Here is a 24120-nt window from a genome sequence, read left to right on the forward strand (position 1 = left end):
AAAGTCCACTCATAATGCTGAGATATAACACTTGCCTCACCTTCCAAATCCAAGCTACTTAGCTTCAGAATGGCATTAAGATCTTCAATTTCTTGATGTAAGTTTGCATTTTTACTGAGATTGAATATGGGGAGCTGGGGCTCTAATATTAAAGAATGGCAAAGTTTCTAGAGTTATCTCTAGTTTACACAGAGCACCATGGCAGAAACAACATCTGATATTCAAAATTGTTATTTAAAATGAAGAAAAGGGCATCTTTGATTTTGATCTTTTGTATGTCCTAGGACACTTTGGACATCAATCTTAGGTATACAGTACCTTCAGCTATGCTGCTGCTGAATAAATAATGTGTAAGAGAGGCCAATGAATACAGCTGGGAAGCTTCTCACTTCTACTCTGTGCTGTCTGAAACAGAAACACAAAGAAGCCAACACCAAAAAGAAACAAACCAAAGCAGAGATGAGGATATAAATGCCACAGCTTGGATTACACCTCTTAAATGTCCACAAAAATCTTGTCTTGCAGTAGTTCTGTGAGGTAGTATTCTGCTGAGACATCCCTTGGGCAATTTTCCAGCAGACGAAACCTCTCCCACCGCCCAAGTACATTGCCAGTACATTTTCCCAGGACATTCTCACACTCCTTGAGGATGACCATGCTCTGTGGAGCACTTCCACACAGCCTCTCAAATTCCTTTTTCTAGCTGACAAGGCTACAAAGGACACTCTACCCTTGCTCACTGCACTCCCTGACATACAGCATGCAACTGCAAAGGAGAACAAGCAACCCTCACGTTTGCTATTGTGGGGTTACCATGCCAAGCCCATCTGGCTCACAGCATGGAGCCTGCTGAGTAAGGCTGCTCTGACCCTGAGAGGAGACTGTGGAGGCAGGGCAGATGGCAAAGCACCATTTTGGAAAGGCCACTTGCAAGTGTGCATCCACCCTGCCCACACTGGGCACCTGCTGCATGGAGATTCGCTGCAGGTGAGTTTACAGAACTGATGGATGCCTACAGGCAGTGAAGGACAGTCTCCAGCAGGAGACAGCTCCTCTCAGGAAGATGGTTCTGTATGCCCTCAGGCAGGATGCCATGTAGGATGCAAGCAGCTGTAACATCTGTCAGAGATTTTGGTTTCATATCCTCACTGGAATGAGGAGGGAGCAGACACCCAGGCATGCTGGGGTTTTCTTCAAGGAGGACTGTGAAACATCCATTTCATTCACAGATATGCTACCACTCCAGTTGGGACCACCAACAGCCAGGATTCTTATGTTGCTAAAATTTAGTAAGGATTTGTCTTTTAGACAATGTTGTGGAGCAGAAAGTATTATATCCTTTAGTTTTGTCACAGGTAGAAAGATGTGGGGACATCTATTCAAGCACTGATTGCAAGTCACTTCAGAGACAGATTTTTTGTGGGGCTAACTGTGATGGGACAGCCAGGAAGGCTACTAGAGATTTCTTTCTCGCCATTTCCCTGTGCTCTCATAGCTGCATGCACACACAGCTCCTCTCTAGATGTGGTCTGAACAGATCTGCTGTAACAGCTTTTAATTTTTTGGTTTTTTCAGAGAACACAGCATGATCCTTTTCAGACAAAGCAAACAACCAGGCCCACCACTCCCAAACAGCCCAAAGGGACTGGGATTGCAAGAACACAGGAGCAGCTTTCCTCTCAAGATCACTTCCTTCTTTCATTCCCCATTCTGCATGGGCAGGTTACTCTGGATGAATCATGAGTCTCTTGCTTGGGCTCTGAGTGACAGCTGCAGCCTGGATTTCTGGGTTCATCCTGGGCAGCATCAACGCCAAAGTGACCATGACCAATTTGAAAATAATATACTGAAACATGACTCCTTGGCAGGATAATTTGGGAGAACCATCTTTGTCTTTAAGTGATCAGGAGAAAAAAAACTAATGTGAGGAATCAAAGACTCTGAAGCTGAAATGCTGTGCTTTATGCTGGAAGCTAATACTGAACTGTGCCCGAGGGAAGGAGGGCAGTGAATACTGCTTTGACCTGCAGATGGAAGACCATAATATAGGGCTGTGGATTTGGCCTTAAGCAGAAGACTCCACATTATTTTTTGCTGATGCTAGAGCTGCCTCCCTGAATACTAAAACTGCAGTCCATCTCCCTGCCTTGAATGCAAGGCAATGTTTACGTGATTGAAATTCACTAAACAAGCAACAGCTGAGTGAAAAATTAACTGAAAGCAAACATAATTGCAATTCCCTCTTTTATGCTTGTTTCTTGCCATATCGTGAAAAAATTTACTTTTTTTCTTTAAGATCTAATTTTATTGATTGTAATAAAGAATGGACATATGGACAGAAACCCAGAATCCCTTACATAATACAGCTGTCACAGGCATGAATGCAGCAGCCTAATGGAGTCTCAGGGTGTTCACAGTCACCAATGTGTAAATTATTAGAGCAGCAGTTTCCCCTAAATCCACCCAGGTGGATTCAGCTCCTACAAGGGGCAGGGTCACTGCACTTAGACCTTGACAAGCCACCAAGAGCTTCGAGCTCAGCCACATACATCCCTTTGTGCTTCTCCAACAGGCACACACGCAAGCCTGCAGTGCTAGAAGTGCTGGGGAGCCCCAAAGCTGCATCTGTAACACACTCCAGCACCCACACCTCAAGCAGGGACATCACAACTCATCCCAGGTCCATGGGGTCAATAGAAAGGGAGCTGGGCACAGTGTTACACCAAGCAGCAAGGCCTGCATTGAGGAACACAGCACAAAAGGACATGTGAGTCCAATGAATGCTACCAGCAACAAGGCAGCAACAAGGACAATGTACATGGGTGGCTGCACAGGGGCACAGTGCCCCACGACAACATCAAGGAGAGCCCCAGCAGCATGGCAGCACAGTTATGCTGCACTTGAGAATAAAAGCACTGCTCAAGCCTATGAATTATGGGGACCTAACCTCTTCATGAGGAAGATGTAGCTCAGCCAGCACGGGTGAGATGCAGCAGCTCAACAAGGGACAGCAAGGAAGAGCCCCTGTCCCCCACCCAAGCTCGGTCCCACACCAAGTGAGGAAATCCTGCTGGGGGCTGCAGGACTCAGCACATTCTCCTTGGGCTGACCCTCTGTCAGCACCTGCACCAACACAAACCCATGTGGTGCCCATTCACTCCAGGCTGGTGTGAGGGGCCCCTAATCCCACACGGCCTGCAAACTCCATACAGCCAACCGAACCAAACCCCACAGGGCCCCCTGAATGGGACTTAAACACCACAGGGCCACCTGTAAGGGGCCAAAATCTCACAGGGCTCCCTAAGCCAGACAGAGCCAGTTACCCTCAGCCCTACGGTGTCCCTAAGCCCCACAAGACTAGCTGCGAGCGACCTTATACTCCAAAGGGCTCTCTAAAGCACACAGACCCAGCAGCAGAGGCACCCTAACCCCACAGGGCCAGCTGCAGCCGGCCCCTCGATGATCAGCTGCAGGAAACGCTGCATGATCAGCTGCAAGGGACCACAGCTCCACAGGGCTCTCTAAAGCAGACACAACCTGCTGCAACAGGCCTTAACCCCATAGCATCGGCCGGCCGTCACCCCCGGCTCCCTCAGCGCCGGCGGCAGCAGCAGCGGGCCCCGACCCCGCCCCTGGCGCGGGAAGGGCCGAGCGGCGGCAGCGGCGCCTTCCGGGGCGGAGCCGGGGCGGGCCTGGCCGAGCCGAACGGGGCCGAGCCGAGCCGGGGCGAGCGGCACTATGATGGCGCAGCGGGCACTCCCGAACCCCTACGCGGACTATGACAAGTCCTTGGCCACCAGCTACTTCGACGCGGCCGGGCGGGTGAGCGGGGCTGGGGTGAGGCGGCTCTGCCCGGGGGATCTGTCCCCAGGCCGTGTAGAGCTGACACCTGTCTGGTTCCAAACGCGGTTCCCCGGGGATGCCCGGTGTACCGATGTCCACCGACGTTGCCTTCACGTTTGGTGGGTTTTCTCTCCACAGCTGACCCCCGAATTCACGCAGCGGCTGAATAACAAAATCAGGGAGCTGCTGCAGCAGATGGAGAAGGGCCTCAGGTCCGCCGACCCGCATGACTGCACCGCGTACACTGGCTGGACAGGTAGGGTCGGGTCCCATGGAGCAGCAGCTCCCTGGAGCTCACCTCTGGATCAGCACCTGGCAGACCGTGGGGTTTGGCCATTGGAATGGTCACGGTAGATCCACGTCAAGAATGGCACTTGTTCTGCATGTTTTAGTCCATTAGAACAAGGGGATGTCTTTCTCTGGACTCCCCATTTTTGAAGTAGGTTTCGTGCTGCAGAGCGAAGAGCTCTGCAAACAGGGCAGGACTGGGTCTAGTCTTGGTTAATAGTGCTGAACTGTTAACACACAACAGAGAAAGTCAACACTTGCTTGAGATAGGCATGGGAGCCTTCAAAGGGACATGCTTCTAATCTAGCCATGGTGGGGATGATGATGACAAAACCAGTGCTCCATCCACTGCTCCATGAAGTAGGCAGGTGCACATGGTAAGTCATTTACCTGCAAGGAGCCCTTGCATCAGGCAGCAGTGAGCTTAATGGCCTGAGATAATGTCTGTCTTTTCTGTTCGGACTGTAATTTATCTGATGACCTTGTCTGATTGGAAGATTGCTCCATTCCTATTCCCCAGGTAGTGCCACTCCACTTAGTGAGTGCTAGCTTTGCTCCAGTGCCTGCCAGAAGGAGCAGAAATACTAATGTGAGTATAACAAAGTGTGGAAGCCTTCCTTTTACTAACTTGTTTGCAAAGCTTCCAGGAGCTTGTCTTTCTCCTATTCTGCATTTTCAACCTGGTTTTCCTTCCTTGGAAGTGTGCCTTGCCTTTGCCTCCCTGTTTCTACCCACTGGTGCCAAGGAGGGCACACCTTTCTCTGTGGCCCAACTTCAACTTCTGCTGTGTGCTTTGACATCTCTCCTGCCTTCTGTGATGTGCCAGGCCCTATGGAGGGACCCTAGGGTAGTTGAAATTAATCTCATGCTTGCTGCAAGATTTTTTTGGTGCTGCTGCTTTTCTTTTTGCGGTATACTGCAATCACAAATGGCAACTTTCTACAGTACAATCTGGGTGTGGCTGGCTTGTGTGTGGGTGCAGTGGATCTTAATGCCAACAGTTTGCTTATGAGAGTGGTGTTCAGTGTGTTGGTGCTAAACTAACGTTGCAGCTTGATGACAGCAGTGCTAGAAATGCGTGCTTCAGGATTTTAGTAAGGCAGACAGGCACTGAGAGCACTGAAGAGCAGTTCATAAGAAATGCTAGGATGCCAGTATTAAATTCCAGCGTGGGAGAACATTGATTTCATCAGCTGCTGTCTTGGCAGCACTCTGCTCCTGCTGCCAGTGAATTTATACATTTCTGCTGAGTGCTGGCTGATTTCACCTTGGCAGACATGTTCAGTTTTCCAGTCTGTGTGACCCTGCCCTGGGGTCCCCTCTGATGAGAAGCACTACTATGGTAAAGGTGGTCTTCAGTCATGATTGCAGAGTCTGCCTCTGGCCAGAAAATTCAGAAGACAAAGCAGGAGGATAGTTGATGTTAGTACTCTTGGGGAGAAGGAAAACACTTTTCCCCAGAGGCCATATTCCATTTCTGAAGGTACTTTGTGTTGGAAAGTGACTGCGGTTATGAAAAAGTGGCTGAGAATTCTAGTTCAGGATTTCGGCTTATTTTCATTTGGAAGGGAGTTTCTCAAGAGGGATTCTTCTCTTTTCTTCCCATTGATCATTCCTCAATGGGCACACAGCCTTCTTGCCTTGGCTAATAGGAAAAAATCCATGGACAGATTTCCTGGAAGTCACAGCCAGCGTGGCGAAATTTGCAGATGTTACACTATAACTTTGTCACCTTACCTTCCTTTCCAATTCTAGCTATATTAATTTATTCAGAGCTGGTTTCCAGAGACAAAATTAATTGGGCCAAGACAGCAGCTTTTTCCTGTAATTGCTTGTGTAGGAAAGGCTTGTTGAGTATCTCCTCATGTGAATCATTGCCCAGCAGTCTGAAATCAGCCCTCACTCTCGTGGCTGCTAATAAGGGAGATTTGAAATATGGCTCTCTTGGCACAAACTCTGTGAAATGTAACGTGCTTAAGTGTACTACACTGCACTCAGTAATACACAGCATATGCTGGCACTTTACTTTGGGGCTCCTTTCTTTCCCACCACACTTGACAGAACCCTTTTCCCCCAGCGTGCACTCGTGCCAGGGAAGCCATGGCTTCTTGGCACATGAAGTTGAAGCAGGGGGAAGGAAGGACTCAGGTTTTCAGCTCAGAGGCAGTGAAAACACCCTTTGGATCAAGATTATCCAGTGTATGGCTGAATGCCCTCAAAACATATTTTAATCATCTTGTTACATTCTCATTCGGTTCCCCGTAGAGATCAGGATCCCATAGGCAGGCCCTGGTATGTGCCTGGGTACAGACCAGCCTCAGCTGTTGTGTTCTGCTTTGGCTCTTCATCAGTTTAGGGAGGCTGCTGGAAGAGGTTTTTCCCTAATCTGTTTCCCTGTTATCATGGTGTTGACTGAGGGAGGCTAAACTGCTCTAAGCTAATTCTGAGTCAGAAATATTTCAGATCCTGGTAGAAGCACAGCAGCCTCATCCATTTCCAAACAGATTAGCCTGAGGATAGTGAGGGATACGTGGATGCCTGTTGGTGTTTTTGATAATGCAAAAGGCCTTGCTCCAAAGACTGCCTTGACTGGGAGCATAGCTGATGGAAAGTGAGTGGAAGGAGTTCACTCCTGTCATAGGTGACTGCAGAATCCAGGATGCTCCTGAGCCCAGTGCCTACTGGCCTGTTGCATCCTTCCAGGGTGATGAGGTATATAAGGGAGAGATTCACCTTCCTCCACACTGTGGTAATTAATTTGGAATTTGTTTCCCATTTAAGCATTCCCTTCTCTGGCAATGTCTGAGTCACAGAGGGCCTCTGAAACTGCCCAGTGAGTTCAGCTGGCCTGCCCCATCCACAGCTTTTGGCTGGCCCACTGGCAAGTAGGAACAAGGAGCAGGGCTCAGTTGTCTTTTGAAAGCAAATCCATGTAAGAATGAAATTACAACTGAAGCAGTTCATGAAAACTTCTGCAAAAACACTTTTCATTCACTTTAGTGCAATATGTTCGTTTTAACCTCAGAACCCAGAGAATTTACATCCCTTTTAGTCCTGTTCAGAATAATGGCAATTCTCAGATAATCCCTACAGAACAAGAGAAAGTGAGGCTGCATTTGCTGAGAGATAATAGAGTGCCTTGGGTCACTCACATAAACCACCTTCCTGCCAAATGCTTGGCAGGTAGTTTTTGTGAATTTTCTGTTCTTGGAGATAGTCAGTGTTGGACACGGCCCAGAGCAATGGCATGCAAATCTGAGGTTGACCTTCCTTTCAGAGGGTTGGAGCAGATCACCACTGATCCCTGCTAACCTAACCTGTTGTAGGATTTTGTGAGGGGGTAAAAAGTTTAACAGAAGAAGCTCTGTTACCCAGGGTTTTTGACAGGATAAATGCTTAGGCATTCTGGATAATCAATCATGCAGTCAGAAGAGAAGCTGCAAACTGACTCCCCAGCCAGTTCTGAACGTGGACTTCCAGAGGTGTCTCACTGTTGCATGCAGTGTGGCTTTGGCATGCATTTAGGGGTGCAAGGAGCATCCCATGTGTCTGCACCAGGAGAGATGCTAATTATCCTTTGAGCTGGGCAATAAAGCTGGGCAATCTGTGCTCTTTTACCCCATGCCTGACTTAATAAAATGGCACCAGCTGTCTCACTAGAAACCATCAGGCTTCATCACTGTGCAGAGATAGGATTCTGCTTCTTCCCTCTGTGTTTGACATCTTGCTTTGAGGCTGCTGGCTGATTTACTGCCCGGGTCAGTGCAAGATCTCTGAGATCTTTATAACTCTAGGTGGTTGGTTTGGAACAAAATATCCTCTTGTGGTAACCTCCTTTCCTTGGTAGAAGAAGCACAGCTCAGCTCCTGCTGGGCAAGCAGGCATGTTCAGAACAGTCTAAGGGCATAACTTGCTTGCAAAGCGAACTGCTTGCAGGCCAACAAAAGAGCAAGTCTAAACTTGCAGAGAAGTTGAGGCGCAGCTTCTCTTTGATCAACAGAATGATCATATGGATGAGATTCTCTTTCTGCCTGCTGCAGAGCTTTAGCTCACATTTCTGCCTATTGCAGAGCTTCAGGTCACAAGCAAGACCTTACCTGGTATTTCCAGCAGTGCCTGCTCTGTTGAAAGCAATGGTTGCTGAAGTCAGGGCATCAGCACAAGCTGGCTGTAACTCTGGCACAGCTGGCACAATTGTCTGTAACTCCACTGCCCCACTCTAAAGAAATCTCTGGTGCAAAGTAGTACCTACCTCTGTACCTACCCTGCAGGAGGGTGAGGGGAGAGAGGTACTGTTTACTGTCCTTCTGAAGGTGTTGAGGCTTTGTGAGGCATGCAGGACTGACTTTGGCCTCCTGATTCCCTGCAGTGAGCAAGCATCTCAGGCATGGACACTCACCTCCTGTGTACTGTCCTTCTGCATGCTGGAGGTGGCTGTTTCAGTCAGCAGAGCCCTGTTGGTCCTTCAGCAGCACGTGTTCAGTGCAGCCCTGTACCATCAAGGACTCTCTGATGCATTCCTCATCTCATTCAGCTCTGCAGCAGGGGCAAGAAGCAAAAAAATTGGACATCTGAGAAACTACAGAGAAAAAGATCCAGTAGTAAATAATCACCAGGGCAAAGCCCAGACATCTTTGGCAGTAGCAGGCCACAGGCAGCCACTGTATGGCAGTTCTGAGTGGAAACAGTCAGAGGTCACAAAATTAGATCACATTTCCAAGTGGAACACTGAACACCAGACCTCCAGGGCACACAACAATGGAGCAGATCCACAGCCTACCTAGCTCCCTGTGTCTGGTGATGCCATGTTTGTGTACCACTTAAAGTATGCCGAACAAACACCCAGTCGGTCAGAAACCTACCCAGTCAGCTGGGGTGTGGAGGGCATTGGAGAGGGAGTGAGGCAGAGCTGTGGAAGAGCTTCTGCAGAGCAGCACTGCCTTAACTGAACCAAGGCCACTGCCTGGATACTCTTGTCTCTGACCTGCACTGCCTCTGAAATACTCTACCTGCACCTCGGCACACAGGTTAATACCAGATATCCCCACCCAGGTGACTGTTTTGTATCCCTCTAAATACACCTGTTAACATTGCCTGTTCATGCTCGTGCCTGCCCTCCTCTGCTGCCTTGTCCCCTCTGGGGCTCACTGATGGCAACTGTAGGACCAGCAAGCTGAAGGCAGCACTGCTTGCGCCCTTCTGATCAGTTTGGGAGGAAGGAGTTCCTTGAGGAATTGTGTTGATTTGGCATGGCCTGATTTATGGTAGCAGGGGAGGGCCACAGGGGTACCTTCTGTGAGAAGCTGCTGGAAGCTTCTACCATGTCTGACAGAGCCAATCTCTGATGGCTCTGAAGATGGAAACACTGCTGGCCCAATGAGAGAGGGTGGTAACACCTCTGTGATGACATATTTAAGAAGAAAATCAAAGCAGAACACAGGCAGTTTTTTCCCCAGGGACAGGGAGGCCCCACAGCTGCCACGATGCTGGCACAGCCTGTGGCAATACAGCGCTGTGGCTGAAAGGGCAGGGCCAGGCTGGCAGCTTCTCCTTCCCAGCACCTCACATGTACAGACACATGAGCCAAACAGAGAGACTGCAGATCACACCTTATGTACCTGTGGGACCTGCACACCTTGATTTTATTTTTAACACCTCTGCACACGAGGAGAGGCGTTAAACAGCACCAGCGCCGCTGTGGCTGCCACTGCCTGCACGATGGCGGCAGGGCTGCCTGGCCAGCACAGAAACGGGATGGGCAATTCCCTGGCATGGAACCTAGATGAGATCAACTTCTTGGTGCTGCAGGATCCTGCAGGAATCTTTGAATTGGTGGGAGTTGTTGACAGTGGTACTACAAGCAGCAGTTTGTCTTCTAGTCAGAAAGGAGGAGGAAGTGAGGACATGTGGGCGAAAGCATGGTCAGTGGAAAGAAAGAGGGGGAGAAGGTGCTCCAAGCACCAGAGCCAAGATTCCTCTGCAGGCTGTGGTGAAGCAGCTGTGCCCCTGTAATGCATGAAGTTCACAGGGAATGCAGAGATCCACTCACAGCCTGTGGGAGAAGTGCTCGTGCCAGAGTGGGTGGATGCCACAGCAAGCTGTGATCCAGTAGAACACCCAAATAGAGCGAGAGGGCTCCGCTTCCAGAGACAGACAGAGACAGGGCCCTTGCTTCCAGACTAGAGCAGCCTGTCTTTAAAAGACTATAGCTTGTGGACAAGTGACCCCTGCCACAACAGTTTTGGAACTACTGTGTCCCGTGGGAGGGACCCCACAGCATAGCTGAGAAAAGACTCCTCTCCCTGAGTGAACAGAAGATGAGGAATGATGACCTGACCATGCCCTGTCTCCCTGTGCTGTCAATGGGAAGGAGGGAGGGGCTGGGGGAAAAAAATGTGTTTTAAAGGTTTATTTTACTTCTCATTTTCCTCCTCTGACTCTGTTAATAATAAATTTACTTTATACCTTTAAATTTGAACCTGTTTTTCCCTTAGAATGTTTATTTTCTCCCAATCCTTATCTCATCCCATGAGCCCTTTGTTAATTTTTTTTCCTCTCTCCTCTGCCCAACTATGACAGAAGAGGGTGAGCAAACAGCTTTCGTGGCTACCTGGAGTATTGCCAGTATCAAATGACAACAGGAATGAATTGAGAAAACTGGCTTTAGATGCAGTTTATAAGACCTTTCAGTTTTAAGTAAAAGGAAAAGTGAATGTTTTGGGAAAGCAGCTACATCCTTTAGTACAGGTCAGTGGTTTTTTGGAGTCTTTCCAAAGATGCTTGGGCCTGAGAGAATACGGGGTGAGAAATGTTATAAAACAGGAGAGGCAAAGAAATCAGAGGAAAACAATGGTGAGGTTTACTTTCTAACAACTCAATCCCTGCAGTGGTCTTGGCAGGATACTTATGTGCATAATTAGGGTAGTATGATGGCAGTGGGAATAGAAACTACTTACAAAGCTAAAAGTTCTATATTAAAGCAGATAAGTCAAGAGTGCAAGTTGTGCTCAGACAGCTATCAGGCTAATAAGAGTGTAGAAGATGTGCTAGGTACTAAATAAATCAAGGAGAGTCACTTGACATTTTCTAGTTGGAAAAGGAGGGTTCCCCTTTAAACATGGGCTTCATATCCACATCTTTACAGACTTGAGTGATGGCACTGTACAGCTGAGCTCTCTCTAGAATTGCTAGCACTGAATTGCTTAGAGAGAGAACAAGGTTATTAGCTTCAGCAGGAAATGGAAATTTTATACATAATGTACATGTGGAATTGAATTGTCTGTAACATGAAGCTTTGGAGATTACCCATGCAAAATGAGAAAATTATCCAAGTTTGAAATTGTCCTCAGTACCTTGGACTGTAATTCTGCAGCACGCTTGCCCCCTTGCCCTTAACACATCAAAATCTGCAGAGATTGGCTCTATTAATTTAGGCTTAATGCAGGACCTGAGTCTTCTTAGAAATGGTTATTGTTAAGGGGAGAAATAAGCTCTTCTCAAAGTGATGTAGGCCAGTAGCTTTCTTAAGTGCAGGTTTGAGAATGGCTCCCGGATCAGAAGGAGGGTTCAAGTGTAACAGACCTGTTAGGCACAGACTTATTGAGAGCTCCTCATTCACCTACTGAAAGCTTCAAGAGCTGGCTGAAGACAAGGCACACAGAGGCAGAGGACAGCAATTGATGTCACTGCTCAGTAGCAGAACTTGGTTTTGTAGCTGGCCAGTCCATTGGAAACCTCTAGTGAGCACCATGCAGCCTTTTCCTGCTGTTCCAGGCAGCTGTTTGTGTTTCAGACAAGGGCTGATCTCATGAGTGATGTGCTGCAGGGAATTGGGCAGTCCCTTTTTTCTGGGATGCACCAGTCCTTGCTGTAGGGCTTGGGACTTGCTCAACAGCAGGAGATGATGTCCAGGGAACTGCAACAACCTTGCTGGTGCTTCCCAGTAGAAAGGAATTAAAAAAGAATAATAGAAGGAAAATTTAAAAAAGAGTCAAGTAGGATGTCTGGATGTCCTAAGGATGCTGTTTCTCAGTGCTGATGGTGTGTCACTTTTTAAAAAAATCCAATCCAAGGTAAGGAACCCAACCCCTTACCCCCTGACCATGGAAAAAGATAGAGAGGGTGACAACTCAGTTCTGCTCTGTCACAAGTACCATCTGCCCAAAGATGATTTTTTCCCCCTTTCACTGTTGAGCAAAAGTCACAGGTACAGTGTATGGATTTAGGTGGGTTTGTCTAGGTCTCATCTTTTGCTCCTTGCTATGAAAATTGTATGTAATTGGATATAAAAGAATTGTATATGAAATTGTATGTATATTGTATATGAAAATATACAATGTTACGTATATATATGTAATTGTATATGAAAATTGTATGTAATTGGATATAAAATTTTATGCAATTCTGTTCTCCAGGCCTTCCTGGGTCAGACCCTGCTGTTCTCTTGACCTGCCATCCACTCACAAGCAGCAGCAGGTTACAAGGAAAGGAGGCCGTGGGTTATGTCCATGAGAAGCCTGTCTGTCAGGCTTATGCCCTAGATGAGGGTCAGGCTGTACTTTCAGCTTCACTGAAGTAACAGAGCAAACATTTCTAGTGGATGCAACCTTTCTGTTCCTTCTGCAGGCATTGCTTTGCTGTATTTGCACCTGTTTGATGTGTATGGAGACGCAACCTACCTTCAGGTGGCCCATGAGTACGTGAAGAAGAGCCTGAGGTGCCTGACCAGGAGATCCATCACGTTCCTGTGTGGTGATGCTGGGCCCCTGGCAGTGGCTGCTGTTGTCTACCACAAGCTGCAGAACCAGAAGCAGGCAGAAGACTGCATCATCCGGTAAAAGCTTTGCTTATGTCTCTGTCCTGACCTTCCTCTTGCTCATAGAGCTGCTCTGGGCTTGGATGAGGCACTCTCTGACAAATGTGAAGATATTTTGTTGCAGTCTTGTGTGAGAAATAGTCCAGTAACTTAGCAAGGCAGCACAAACTTTTCCTGCCCTGGTGAAAGAGGTGGTTTAAGGACAAACATGTTTGCGTGGCAGCCTGCAAGCCTCTATTGTTCAGCTGCTACTGCCATCTTAAAAATAATTCTGATAAACACAGGAAGAAAAAAGTGCCAAAATTAAAAACAAAAAAAACCCCAGAAGGTGGGGTTTGGTGGTTTTTGAGAACATTTTAATTTAGCTTTGCAGTCATTTTGATGAAAAGGAAAAATGTGGTAAGATTATTAGATTTAATTTTGGTACTTGCTTCCACTTGCTCTTTATTAGTTGTCTTTGACTTAAACCTAAGATTGACAGCATCCCTTTCAACTGCAGAATGCAGCTGGTTATGATTCATTTATTTCTATTTCCTGCCTTTCCTCGACTGTTTTCAGATGCATTTTTGTTGGGTACTTAAGACAAGAAAAGGACAAACAAGCAGGCATAGATCAGCATGTGGCAGAGGAAGGAAAATAGTTAAGGAGATGTATTTGCAAGCATTTCTCAGTTAAGGGAGATGGGTTTTAAGAAGGTGAGAAACAGCCCTGTAGAGAGTTTCCACTCCTACCTGATCAGCACAAAGAAAGACAAAACCCCTGATGCTTCAGAACACTGACTGCCCTTAAACAGCCCTGAGAAAGTGATGTATAATAGCAATTAAAAAAAGCCACAGGTGGGAATCAGAGGTGTCTGTATGGTTTGGACACAAAATCCCACTCCCTTAACTAAGAATAGCTTCTTATTTATGTAGATACAATCAGTCTGAGGACAGAACTCTTTCTTTGTTCTCATAATAATCTGTGGGTTAGATTTTGCTTTGACAGAGTGGCAAATCTCACTGAGATTAACATATTTGTTAATAAAAAGGGAATTAATCTATCAAACAGTACTGATCAGTTGTGATCAGTGCATAAGTCCCAGGTTGTAAAAACAATCCCTAACTCATGTTTTCTTGCTGAGGTCTCCCCTCCCTATATCCCTCTTGTTCTGCCTGTGGTTTGGTGGCAGAATGGAATCTCGTGATTAATTTTGCACTGCCATCTAATGGTATAATAATGTCAGAACACTGGAAATTGGTTTCTTCATACATCTGCAAGAGGAAAACAGAAAAATGTAGCTTTCTCAAATGAACAGTTCTACTGTCCTTACTCTGCCACCAATTCCCAGAGCAGTTAGCCTGACCGTGCTCCTTTAAAATAGAGTATTTCTTTGAGAAGTAGCTCCCTAAATCGAAACTACTAAATGGTTTTTGAGTATGCTGTTTAGTTACAGAGCAGTTGCTAAGCTGTGCAGTGCAAGTGCACAGAAAGAGCACTTTTATCAGAGCTCTTGGAGAAGAAGGGCCTCTCTGCATTTTGTCCTCTATCTTTTAAAGCACCTCATCTTTACAGAGCCAGTGGAGAGAATCCATCAGCCAGGTTTTACCTGCAGTGGAACAGACAGAAGCTTGCTTTTTCCTAAATGAGTTCATGACCAAAAAATGTGCTTTTATGCTCTAGAGACACTAATGTTTCAGGGCAGCCTATTTTCCAAGAGTCTGTGAAAATGTGAGCCATGTTCTAGGAGCCCTCTTTTTCCTGTCACCTCCCACCAATTCAGAAGGTGAAAGCTTTGCTTTCAGAGCCAATGGTATACAAAAATCCCATTTTGCTCTACAGCTGCCTTGATTTCCCTCTGTCCAGAAACTGCTGATTGTTGACAGTTAAGGTGATAGGCTGATAATGTGAATATAGGAGTGGCTCTTTCTTTCAGAGACCACAACTTACCCCCACACACCTGAGAAATGCATTCTGCATGCAATCAGTCCAGCAGCATGCCAGGCATCTCTTTCTGAATGCATGACCACGTTTCAAAAACAGCAGAAACTCCTGGCAAGCTTCCTCTCCAGCTGGGAAAGCAGTTAGAGGTAAAGCAGTAATGCACAAAGAACAGAAAAGTGGTCCAGTTGCTCCAGATTTCCCCATAAAAAGAAGATATCACATCCAGAACTGAGAAAATCCCTAACACAGGTATTACAATTCACACATCCATCCATTCCTTCTATGTCACCTGACATTTCCTGACATTTCAGAGCTGAAAAACATCACCAGCCAGCTTCTCTTCTGGCCAGCCTGCTGCTAGGCAGAGTCTATTTGTCCAGATAGCTCCTTGGAAACCCTCTTCATCTGCCTTCCTTAGACTGCAACAGGTGCCACAAGGCCTTTCCTTTCAGCTCCTGCAGCTGAGAGAAGAACCCATGCCTTGGGTGTAAAGTCTGTCTCTTGGGTTTAAAGAAACCTCCCCCATGGAGCAGTCCTCATGTCAAGTGGTACAAGAGCCCATCCACCTTGAGACACTGCTCCCTCCTTTCTCCTTCAAAATCCCTGCTCACTTTGAGTCCAGTGCCAAGGGGATAAAGACTCTTGCCATGAGGAGTCACAGCCCAGCATCCTCTCTACTTGAGGCATTTGGTTCCTTCTTTACTTTGCAAAGTCCCTGGAGCCCAGGGAGCCAAGGCTGCCAAGGCACCTTTTCTGTTCTTCACACTGCTGTGGCAGGGAAGATCAGCACACACAAAGCTTTTCCTGGTTGGTTTCACAGCTAGAAGCAGTCAGGGAATAGCCTTAAAGTCACTTATGCTGCTATTTTAAAAGTGATGGCACTTTTCAGATTGCTGTCTTACAGATGAACAGAAAGATGAAGCCAAATCCAATCACACTGCTACCTGCTGCCCTGACAGGGAAGGACATCCAGTCTTTCTGGAAGTGTGATGAGAGGTAAAGCAAAGGAAATATTGCATCAAGAGTGAATTGGGCTGCAAAGCACCAGTGTGAAGTGCTGTCAGTCTCTGTTAACACTACAGGAATATCACCAGCTTTGCAATATCATAATACAGAAGTGGCAAAGAAAATACTTGACTGCAGCAGACCTCACTCTGCACTTGTGGGCTAAAGCCTGGTGCCAGGCAAGCTGTCCTCAGCCAGCCACAGCACTCCCACTTTGCTAAGCTGTCCTCACTGCTGCTCAGTTCTCCCTAGAGGATATTTCTTCCACGTGCCACAGCAGCTTGATATTAAACAAGATGCGTAGCTCCACCTCCTAGATTTTTAGCTCATGGAGACACCTTTTTCTCACCTGACAGCACAGCCCAGGCTATTTGTAGGCATGGAGAGGAAGGGGCTTCTCTATAAGGACTTTAGAACATTAGGGGTGAGATTTTTCCACATACCATTAGCACTAGTTTGACTTTCAAATATTCCTTAGGCATCCAAATTAAAGGGATAGCCCTATAATTTGAAAGTGGTGATTTTTGGCAGAGTGTCTCCCTTGCCAGTAACATCACAAGGAGATAATGGTGGGCAGCCTTTATGCTGACCATTTCTTTCAGCCCAGGTTTCCCCCTCCTGTAGCTTTCCAAGCTGGTGCTCTAAAACCCAAGCACATAGTATGAGTGCATTGTGAAGAGCAGAGCAGACTGAAGCAATCAGCCAAACAAAAGGCAGAAGGGAAGGGGTGATTCCACACCTCATGCAGTGGAAGGCCGAGAGCCAGAGCCTGGCTTGACAGCTCCTAGGGCACAGCAGTGTGGGATTCACATTCTCTGAACCTGAGAGAAGCAGTGAGAGAAGCAGAGAGAATGATCAAAACAATTCTTATCTCATTTGCTGCTCCTGTGTTGTGCCAAAGCAGAATGCAATATGGAGATTGTTTACCCAGAGTGATGATGATGGTGTTTTGTTCCCTTGGCCTATGAGGGCCAAGCCTGTGTGTGTGTCAGGACTGTCAGCTGACAGTCACAAGATTCTGGGCAGCTGAGTTGAGTTGGATGCTTGTGCAGATTCAGTTTAGATGTAATGTAATATAGTATAGAATAATATAGTATAATATATAGTATAATAAAGTAATTAATTAGCCTTCTGATAAGATGGAGTCCTCCTCATCTTTCTCTCTGCCACGGGGGTCGCTTTGATTTCCGATACAGCAGCATGGAGGAATGAACCATGGTTTTGAGCTCCAGCCTTAGTGCTTGTTTCCATGGCTTTGAGTGTAATGTTTGAGTTCATTTCCCTCTCATCTCCCCCATGTGAATGTTTCATTGCAGTTTGCTGCACCTACACAAGGCTGACCCACAAGTGATGGTGTTTTGTTCCCTTGGCCTATCAGGGCCAAGCACGTGTCCAGACCATCGGTCAGCAGACTGTCACAAGATTCTGGGCACTTGAGTTGAGTTGGGTGCTTGTGCAGATTCAGTTTAGATGTAATGTAATATAGTATAGAATAATATAGTATAATAAAGTAATTAATTAGCCTTCTGATATTATGGAGTCCTCTTCATCTTTCTCTCTGCCACAGGGGTCACTTTGATTTCCGATACAGCAGCATGGAGGAATGAACCATGGTTTTGAGCTCCAGCCTTAGTGCTTGTTTCCATGGCTTTGAGTGCATTTCCCTCTCATCTCCCCCATGTGAATGTTTCATTGCAGTTTGCTGCACCTACACAAGGCTGACCCCCGAGTGCCAGATGAGCTCCTCTACGGGCGCATGGGCTATCTCTCTGCACTGATATTTGTGAACAAGCACTTCGGAGAGGAAAAGATCCCTCAGAGTCACATTCAGCAGGTACTGTGCCTTTTGCTGATTTCTTATCTGTCTCTTCCCATATAACTCATCTTGGGGCAGGTAAAAATAAATGCTAGATGTAAAGAACTCTGGCAATAAGGGGGAACCCACATCATGGTATACCTGCTTTTCTTCCAAAGGGACAAAGCACCACTGTCCATGTAAATCCATAGGCAGTACTGGACTGGAATACATTCCATTCCACCCTCTGCTTGGGCAGAAAAACAAATCTTGTTCTGTGTCAGAATACTCACTGTGCTGTGTCCAGGGCAGTAACATTTCCCTCACCCACATTTGTTCCTATCCCTGCACAGGTTTGTGAAGCAGTTGTAGCCTCAGGAGAGAACTTAGCCAAAAAGAGGAACTTCACAGCAAAAAGCCCACTGATGTTTGAGTGGTACCAGGAGTACTATGTAGGAGCTGCCCATGGTTTGGCTGGGATCTACTACTATCTCATGCAGGTAAGAGACATGGAGGATAGGTCCTTAGCACTGTTTCACATTTCTTTGAACAAGGAACAGCATTTGAATTGGATCTTAGTAATGTCAAACTGGGAAAGATACCTTGTCTGATGGACCTAGCCATGTGTTTATTATGCATTTCCAATTGTAAACATTTTCTTCTAAGATTGAATCTCTGACCTTGGAGATCTGTGGAGAAACGTGACCTGCATTAACCAGCAGTGTCACATTATGGAGGCCTATAGCTCAGCTGGGTCTGAGTTTCCCCCTCATGTTAATTGCTTCTAAGTTATTCACATTTGTTGGTATCTGCTGGCTCGCTGCATTTTCTGAGATGGTTATTTGGAGCAGAGTGAGAATCTCTGAAAGAAAAGCATGGTGAAAAAAAATGTGCTCATAGTAGGAAAGTGGGAAATGCCTTTGTATCCAAAGCAGAACCTAAGTGTGAAAGAGGTGGGACTTTGATAAAGGAACTGAGTTCTGCAGTGCCTGAGGCAGGCAGAGCAAGACAAGAGGCTGGGAGATGCAGTACCCCTTTGCTTTGATGCTTTCTCACTATTTTGCACAACTCTCTGGAGCTCTGTCAATATTCCCTGTTCTGGCTCTGAAAAAAATGAGGGTGAGAATTCCCCTATGTGGGTCCCTTTGTGCATATATTTACAGTGCTCAAGCACTTAGAAAAATAACAGTAAAAAATGACATTGAATTCTTAAAGCATTAAGAGCACCCATGAGGAACACAAATTATTTTGGTCTAGAAATAGTGTGTAGTCTTTTATTAGACATAACTCTGAGAGCAGGTGGAAGAGGAAGCCACCAAGTTTCAAGCATTTGAGCTTTCCTTCAGGACTATCAAAGTTAAAGCCCATATACAAGATCAGTAGAAGTCCTGTGAATATAACTTTTCTGTTGCTCAGAGAGGAAGAGATGGTTGGTGGTTTTTAAGAAGATTAGATTTAGAAGATTTGGCAGGAGGGGGCTGCAAGGTGGTTATTGCCCAGAAGCACAGAATAGCAAGCTAGGAGCAGGGGAGACAGCAATGTGCTGTGAGCCTAAATTTGTACCAAGTCCCTGAGCTTGTTCCCAAGTGGCTGTTTTAAATAGCTTTAAGTCTCCCATAAAATACTCATGGGCTTTATGCTTCTCTGCTGTATGAAGTAAAAGCACCCTGGATCAGCCAAGCATGATGCACAAAAAGCCTTGGGAGAAGCAAGAATGTGAAATGTGGAGAGGAAAACATCTTTTATCTCTAATGGTTTTACAGCACAAGTATTGATTTTTAATTTTCCAGTTACCAGCCTGAGAACAGTGTGATCCTTCGATGAGAGTGTTCATTGCAGTCTGCCATGGGAAATTAGAACTGCACAGATTTCATGTGGGGCAGTGTCTTTGGGACACTGAAGCCACTCCCTTGCTTTCAGCTGAGGTCAGCAGTGAAGTCAGCCTCTTGTAATCACCCAGCAGCATCTGTGAAGATTCAGAATTGCAGCCTGCCAGCTGGGCTGGCCCAGCAGCTAAGGGCTGAGATGCTCTAGGTGCAAGGAATCATCCTTAATACTGAATTTAGACTGTTATTGCTTTACTTTAGCTCTGGGTACCTGGAGCTATTCATGCTCATCTTTAGGAAAAGCAGCAGCAAGCTCTCTTGCTTAGAGGAGCAGGTGACTGTTCCATGCTAGGAACAGTCTTTGTTTCTGGGATGCAAGGGTGGGACTGGAAATAAGTTCCTGCCAAAAGGCAGAGCAGCCCGTGACTGAGTGGGTAATTGTGAAGTGTGAAAGCCCAAAGCAAAGAGGTTACTTAATTTACAAAGAGCAAGAGGGAATGTAGCCATAGTTGACTTTGTTTCCACCTTTTGGGCAGACCTTGGGTCTCTTAGGGACAGACAGAATGGTAATTCTCCCTGATTTAAATGTTTTCTGTCTCTTAGCCTGGCTTTGGAGTGAGCCAAGTGAAGCTGCACAACACAGTCAAGCCCAGTGTGGACTATGTCTGCCAGCTCAAGTTCCCATCTGGGAATTACCCTCCCTGCATCGGTGACACCAGAGATCTCCTCGTCCACTGGTGCCATGGAGCACCAGGTGTAATCTACATGCTTCTCCAGGCATACAAGGTACCACACACCTTGCAAAGACCCTTCAGAGACCCCTACATGTGAAACTTCCTCTGGAGAAGAGGCTGGGACACCCCCCTTGCTTAGAAGTAGGATGGCTTGTTACAGTGAAATCACCCCACACTAACCTCTGATACAGAAATCAGTCTTTTAAACAATTATTTCTGAAAATATCCATCATTTTTGTGGGCTGCCCTGTTGCAGGTGATGGATGGTGACAGCTAGTTGTGTGTGAAGTAATGGTCTTACATCCCCACTCATCAAAAATATCCTCCTTAAAAAGTAAACTGTAGTCAGTTCAGCAGGACACCCAAGCCTCTGTATCCCACAGGGATGCTCTTTGTTTGGAAGGCATTCCCACAGCAAGGACAACAATTTCTTGTCTCCACAGGTCTTTGGGGAGCAGCAGTACCTGAATGATGCCCTGCAGTGTGCAGAAGTGATCTGGCAGTATGGGTTACTGAAGAAAGGCTACGGGCTGTGCCATGGCACAGCTGGCAATGCTTATGCTTTCCTGGCACTGTACAACCTCACTCAGAACATGAAATACCTCTACAGGGCCTGCAAGGTAAGAGTGTGTGTGAGGCAGTAGAGGGGCTTATTCACTTCTGCCTTCTACATCACTGCCTTTGCCTTTGCAAGCCAGTTTCTAGTGGGGCAGACATGCAGCTAGATCTGACCAGCTGCACCAGAGTAGTCCTTCAACAGTGCAGCCACTGTCTGACAGCCTGTACAGAAGGGATGTCCCTCAGAAGCCTTGCTCTGCAAGGGGTAGTGTGGGGACAAGGGATTGAATTTTCTTCTCAAGACTTGCCTTTAACCAAATTTGAACACTTTTTGTACCTCTTTTGTCAGTTTGCAGAGTGGTGTTTAAGCTATGGGCAGCATGGGTGCCGGACTCCAGACACACCATTCTCTCTCTTTGAAGGTAATCTCAGTCTCCAGCCTTGTGTTTTGCTCCTGGATCTAAGTTGTTCTAGCACCAAGGAAAACAGAATACAAGCTCCACTGGAGTCTTTGCAAAACTCAGTGTAGGGGACTGAAAGGAAATTGTACCCACTGGGTTTTTCTACCCTTGCCCAGAAGCAGTCTCCGTGTAGTACAGGCTAATGTCTTAGCTAGAGCATCTTGTCCTCTTAGGCCTCCCAGATTTACATACAGATCTCAGGGAGAATTCTTTCATGGTTCCTTTTGGTTATTTGTAGCCTGGCTTCTCAGGCAGTCTCTTTTCTATACCTTTTTAAGGATTGAAATCCTTCATGAGTGTTCCAGTTTGATTCTAAAAGTGAGGAACAAATGGGGCTGCTGTTATGGGCCTTGGTGGCTCTGTGGCACTTTGTGCCTCCTGCTAACAGCTCCACCCAAATCTGCCATCAGCAGGTATTTGTTGAAGGAGTCAGCCCCCCAGCTAACCCTGATCTCCCCAGGCTGCTGCAGGCCAAGGGACAGCAGAAGTTCCATCAATTGGGACCTTGGGCAGCAGTGTCTCAAGGACCAGAGTTTGACAAAGCTGCCCAGTGTTGAACTTGTGGATGGGTAAATGGGTAAAGCAGAAGGGAGGGAGCTGGAGTGGGGAAAAGACCTATGGCATTTTGCCAGGTGTTTTCCAACATTTGATTAACTTCAAAATGCTTTTCCACACTGAGGTACCAAAGTTGCTTGGGAAACCTGGGCTCAGACCTTGAAAAATATTTAGGACCTTTTCTTCTGTCTTCATAACTCATTCACTCCTTGGATAACTGAGAAAAACGGCGCCCAAAGGGAATTTCTCTGAAGCACAGTGTGTTTTTTTCATCCTCAGGAATGGCTGGAACAATTTACTTTCTTGCTGACCTGCTGGTGCCTACCAAGGCCAAGTTCCCTGCATTTGAACTCTAAATCAGAATCCTGCTGGGCAGTTTGCTGCCCTGTGTCCTTCTGCACTTGGAAATGCACTTCAAGGCTGCTTTCTCCTTTTTCCAGACTCACCGTTGTTCGCCTAACTGAACGTAAATCCGTCCTCCTGGGGGCATGCTGAGTTCTCTGACATTTCTAGTTGTCTCATTACATTGTTTAGTTTAAAAGACAGAATGCAGATTTTGCTGGTGTCCCTTAAAAAGCTCAGGGCTGCAGGTGGGAGCAGGGAGAACTGTACAGTATTTTGTTGGCTACAGAGTTTTGCTATTTCCTGTATCCCGTTTCCTGGGAAGAAGTTTTCTATTGAATGTAACCTGGGCTATTTAATTTCTTTTTGTGCTAACAAATACTTGCAGGAATTTAGCTGCCTTTGGAGAACAACAGATGGAAAACTGAGACTATTGCCCTGGAAGTTGTTTTCAAGTGTTTTCTTTCTGAGCACCCAGAGAGCAGATGGTTCAGTATCTGGGCTGTGCCATGTGAAGTGAATGTGATGGACTGTGGAGTCTTATGTATATTTTTAATATCATATTGCAACTGGCAGAGCTGGAGCTGACATGCCAAAGGCTTGTCCTGAGTTTGCACCTATCTGCTCTAAAGGCAAAGGCTATGTATAGCTCTTCTGTGCATTTGTTCCAGTGACAGACAAGTAATCCACTGCCATCTTACATTAAACCTTGCTATTCCATTGGTCATCCAATGGCAAACCCCAGTCCAAAAGTGAGCTAAGCATGCTTGCTTTCGTGGTCTCTTCTTGTTAGCTTTGAATGTTTATTTTGCAGTCTTTATTTAAATTTGTGTATTAGGTGGTGCCAGGTGCCCACCAGCAGCAACAAGGGAAAAGAAATGTAAGCCACTGAGTTCTGACAGTGTTTAACCTATTAGCTGTATAGATGTTATTTACATGTTTTCTTTTATAAGCTTTCCCAAACCTGGATCATTTCAGTCACTTGTTTGCCTTGCTACTGCTTGTTGTAGTTTGATTTGCAACCACTCATCTACCCAACTGGAAAATCTGCACTAGGTTAACTGGCTTTGATGTGTCAGGCAGATCAGGTACTTGCAGGGAGTAAATGTGCTTTTCCATCCTTAGCTGATGCTGCACCAGTTCACAGAAATTTGGGACCTGGCTCTGTAAACCACTTTCTTAGCACTGAGCATGAGCTAAACACTGAGCTCAGGGAAGTTTACAGATGCAGCCACACAGCTTTGTGCTGTTTGAGAGCAGCTCCTCAGCCTGCCCAATGTGGCCGTGGGTTTTGATCTTTCAAGGGCTGAGCTGCTGAGCGCCTCAAGTCCCAGAAGGGCAGGGGAGAGATAGCAGGGCAGTACAGCCACTCTCCTGGGTCAGCAGTGGCAAAGCAGGGCCACCAAAGCTGGCAGGGTTACACTCACATGTGCCTGAATGCAGGGCAGCTGAGCCCCAGTGGCACAGGGAGCTCCATGAGAACCTCCTGGATAGGCAAGGAGCAGAAACCAGCCCTGGAAGGCTGATTTGTTTCCTCAAAGCCCACACTCCTGCTGTCTTTCTGAAAGTCCATCAGAAGACAGCCTGAATTGCAGAAAAGCTCATCTCCTTGAGGATGGGCACCCCTGTCAGAACGCTCAGGCTCATGGGGACAGAGCAGCAGGCATCCCCTGTCATTCACAGGACCTAAGCAGCACAGGGAGGTGTTTGGGAAGCAGAGAGGAGTTGCTTAATCAAACAGCATTTGAAGTTATCTCCCAGCTTGGCTGGTGTGCTGGCAGTGCAGAGACACTGCTCTGAGCCTGGGTTTCTCCTGGGCACCACTTCTGTAAAAGGAGATGGTTTGTGCAGCCTGGGTCATGGTGGCATGGGAGCATAATGTCCCAAGGTTTGTGCACTGATCAGGGGAGCATCAGGGCCATGTGTACAACTGTTGAGTGGAGCACTGTCTAATAAAAATGCTGAAACAACCAAA

General features: G+C 46.7%; 1 protein-coding gene across 1 annotated transcript; it reads left to right on the forward strand.

Annotated features, from left to right (window-relative positions):
- The first annotated feature begins 3686 nt into the window (after positions 1-3686).
- Positions 3687-24120, forward strand: LANCL1 (LanC like 1). The gene is made up of 9 exons (XM_030952567.1): positions 3687-3822; positions 3982-4099; positions 12757-12964; positions 17573-17708; positions 18023-18169; positions 20099-20281; positions 20673-20849; positions 21137-21209; positions 22083-24120. Exons 1-9 carry the CDS (start codon positions 3739-3741, stop codon positions 22157-22159), a joined length of 1203 nt encoding a protein of 400 aa, XP_030808427.1. The 5' UTR covers positions 3687-3738; the 3' UTR covers positions 22160-24120.

Source organism: Camarhynchus parvulus, chromosome 7 (assembly GCF_901933205.1).
Source record: "Camarhynchus parvulus chromosome 7, STF_HiC, whole genome shotgun sequence".
In the NCBI taxonomy this organism is placed as follows: Eukaryota; Metazoa; Chordata; class Aves; order Passeriformes; family Thraupidae; genus Camarhynchus; species Camarhynchus parvulus.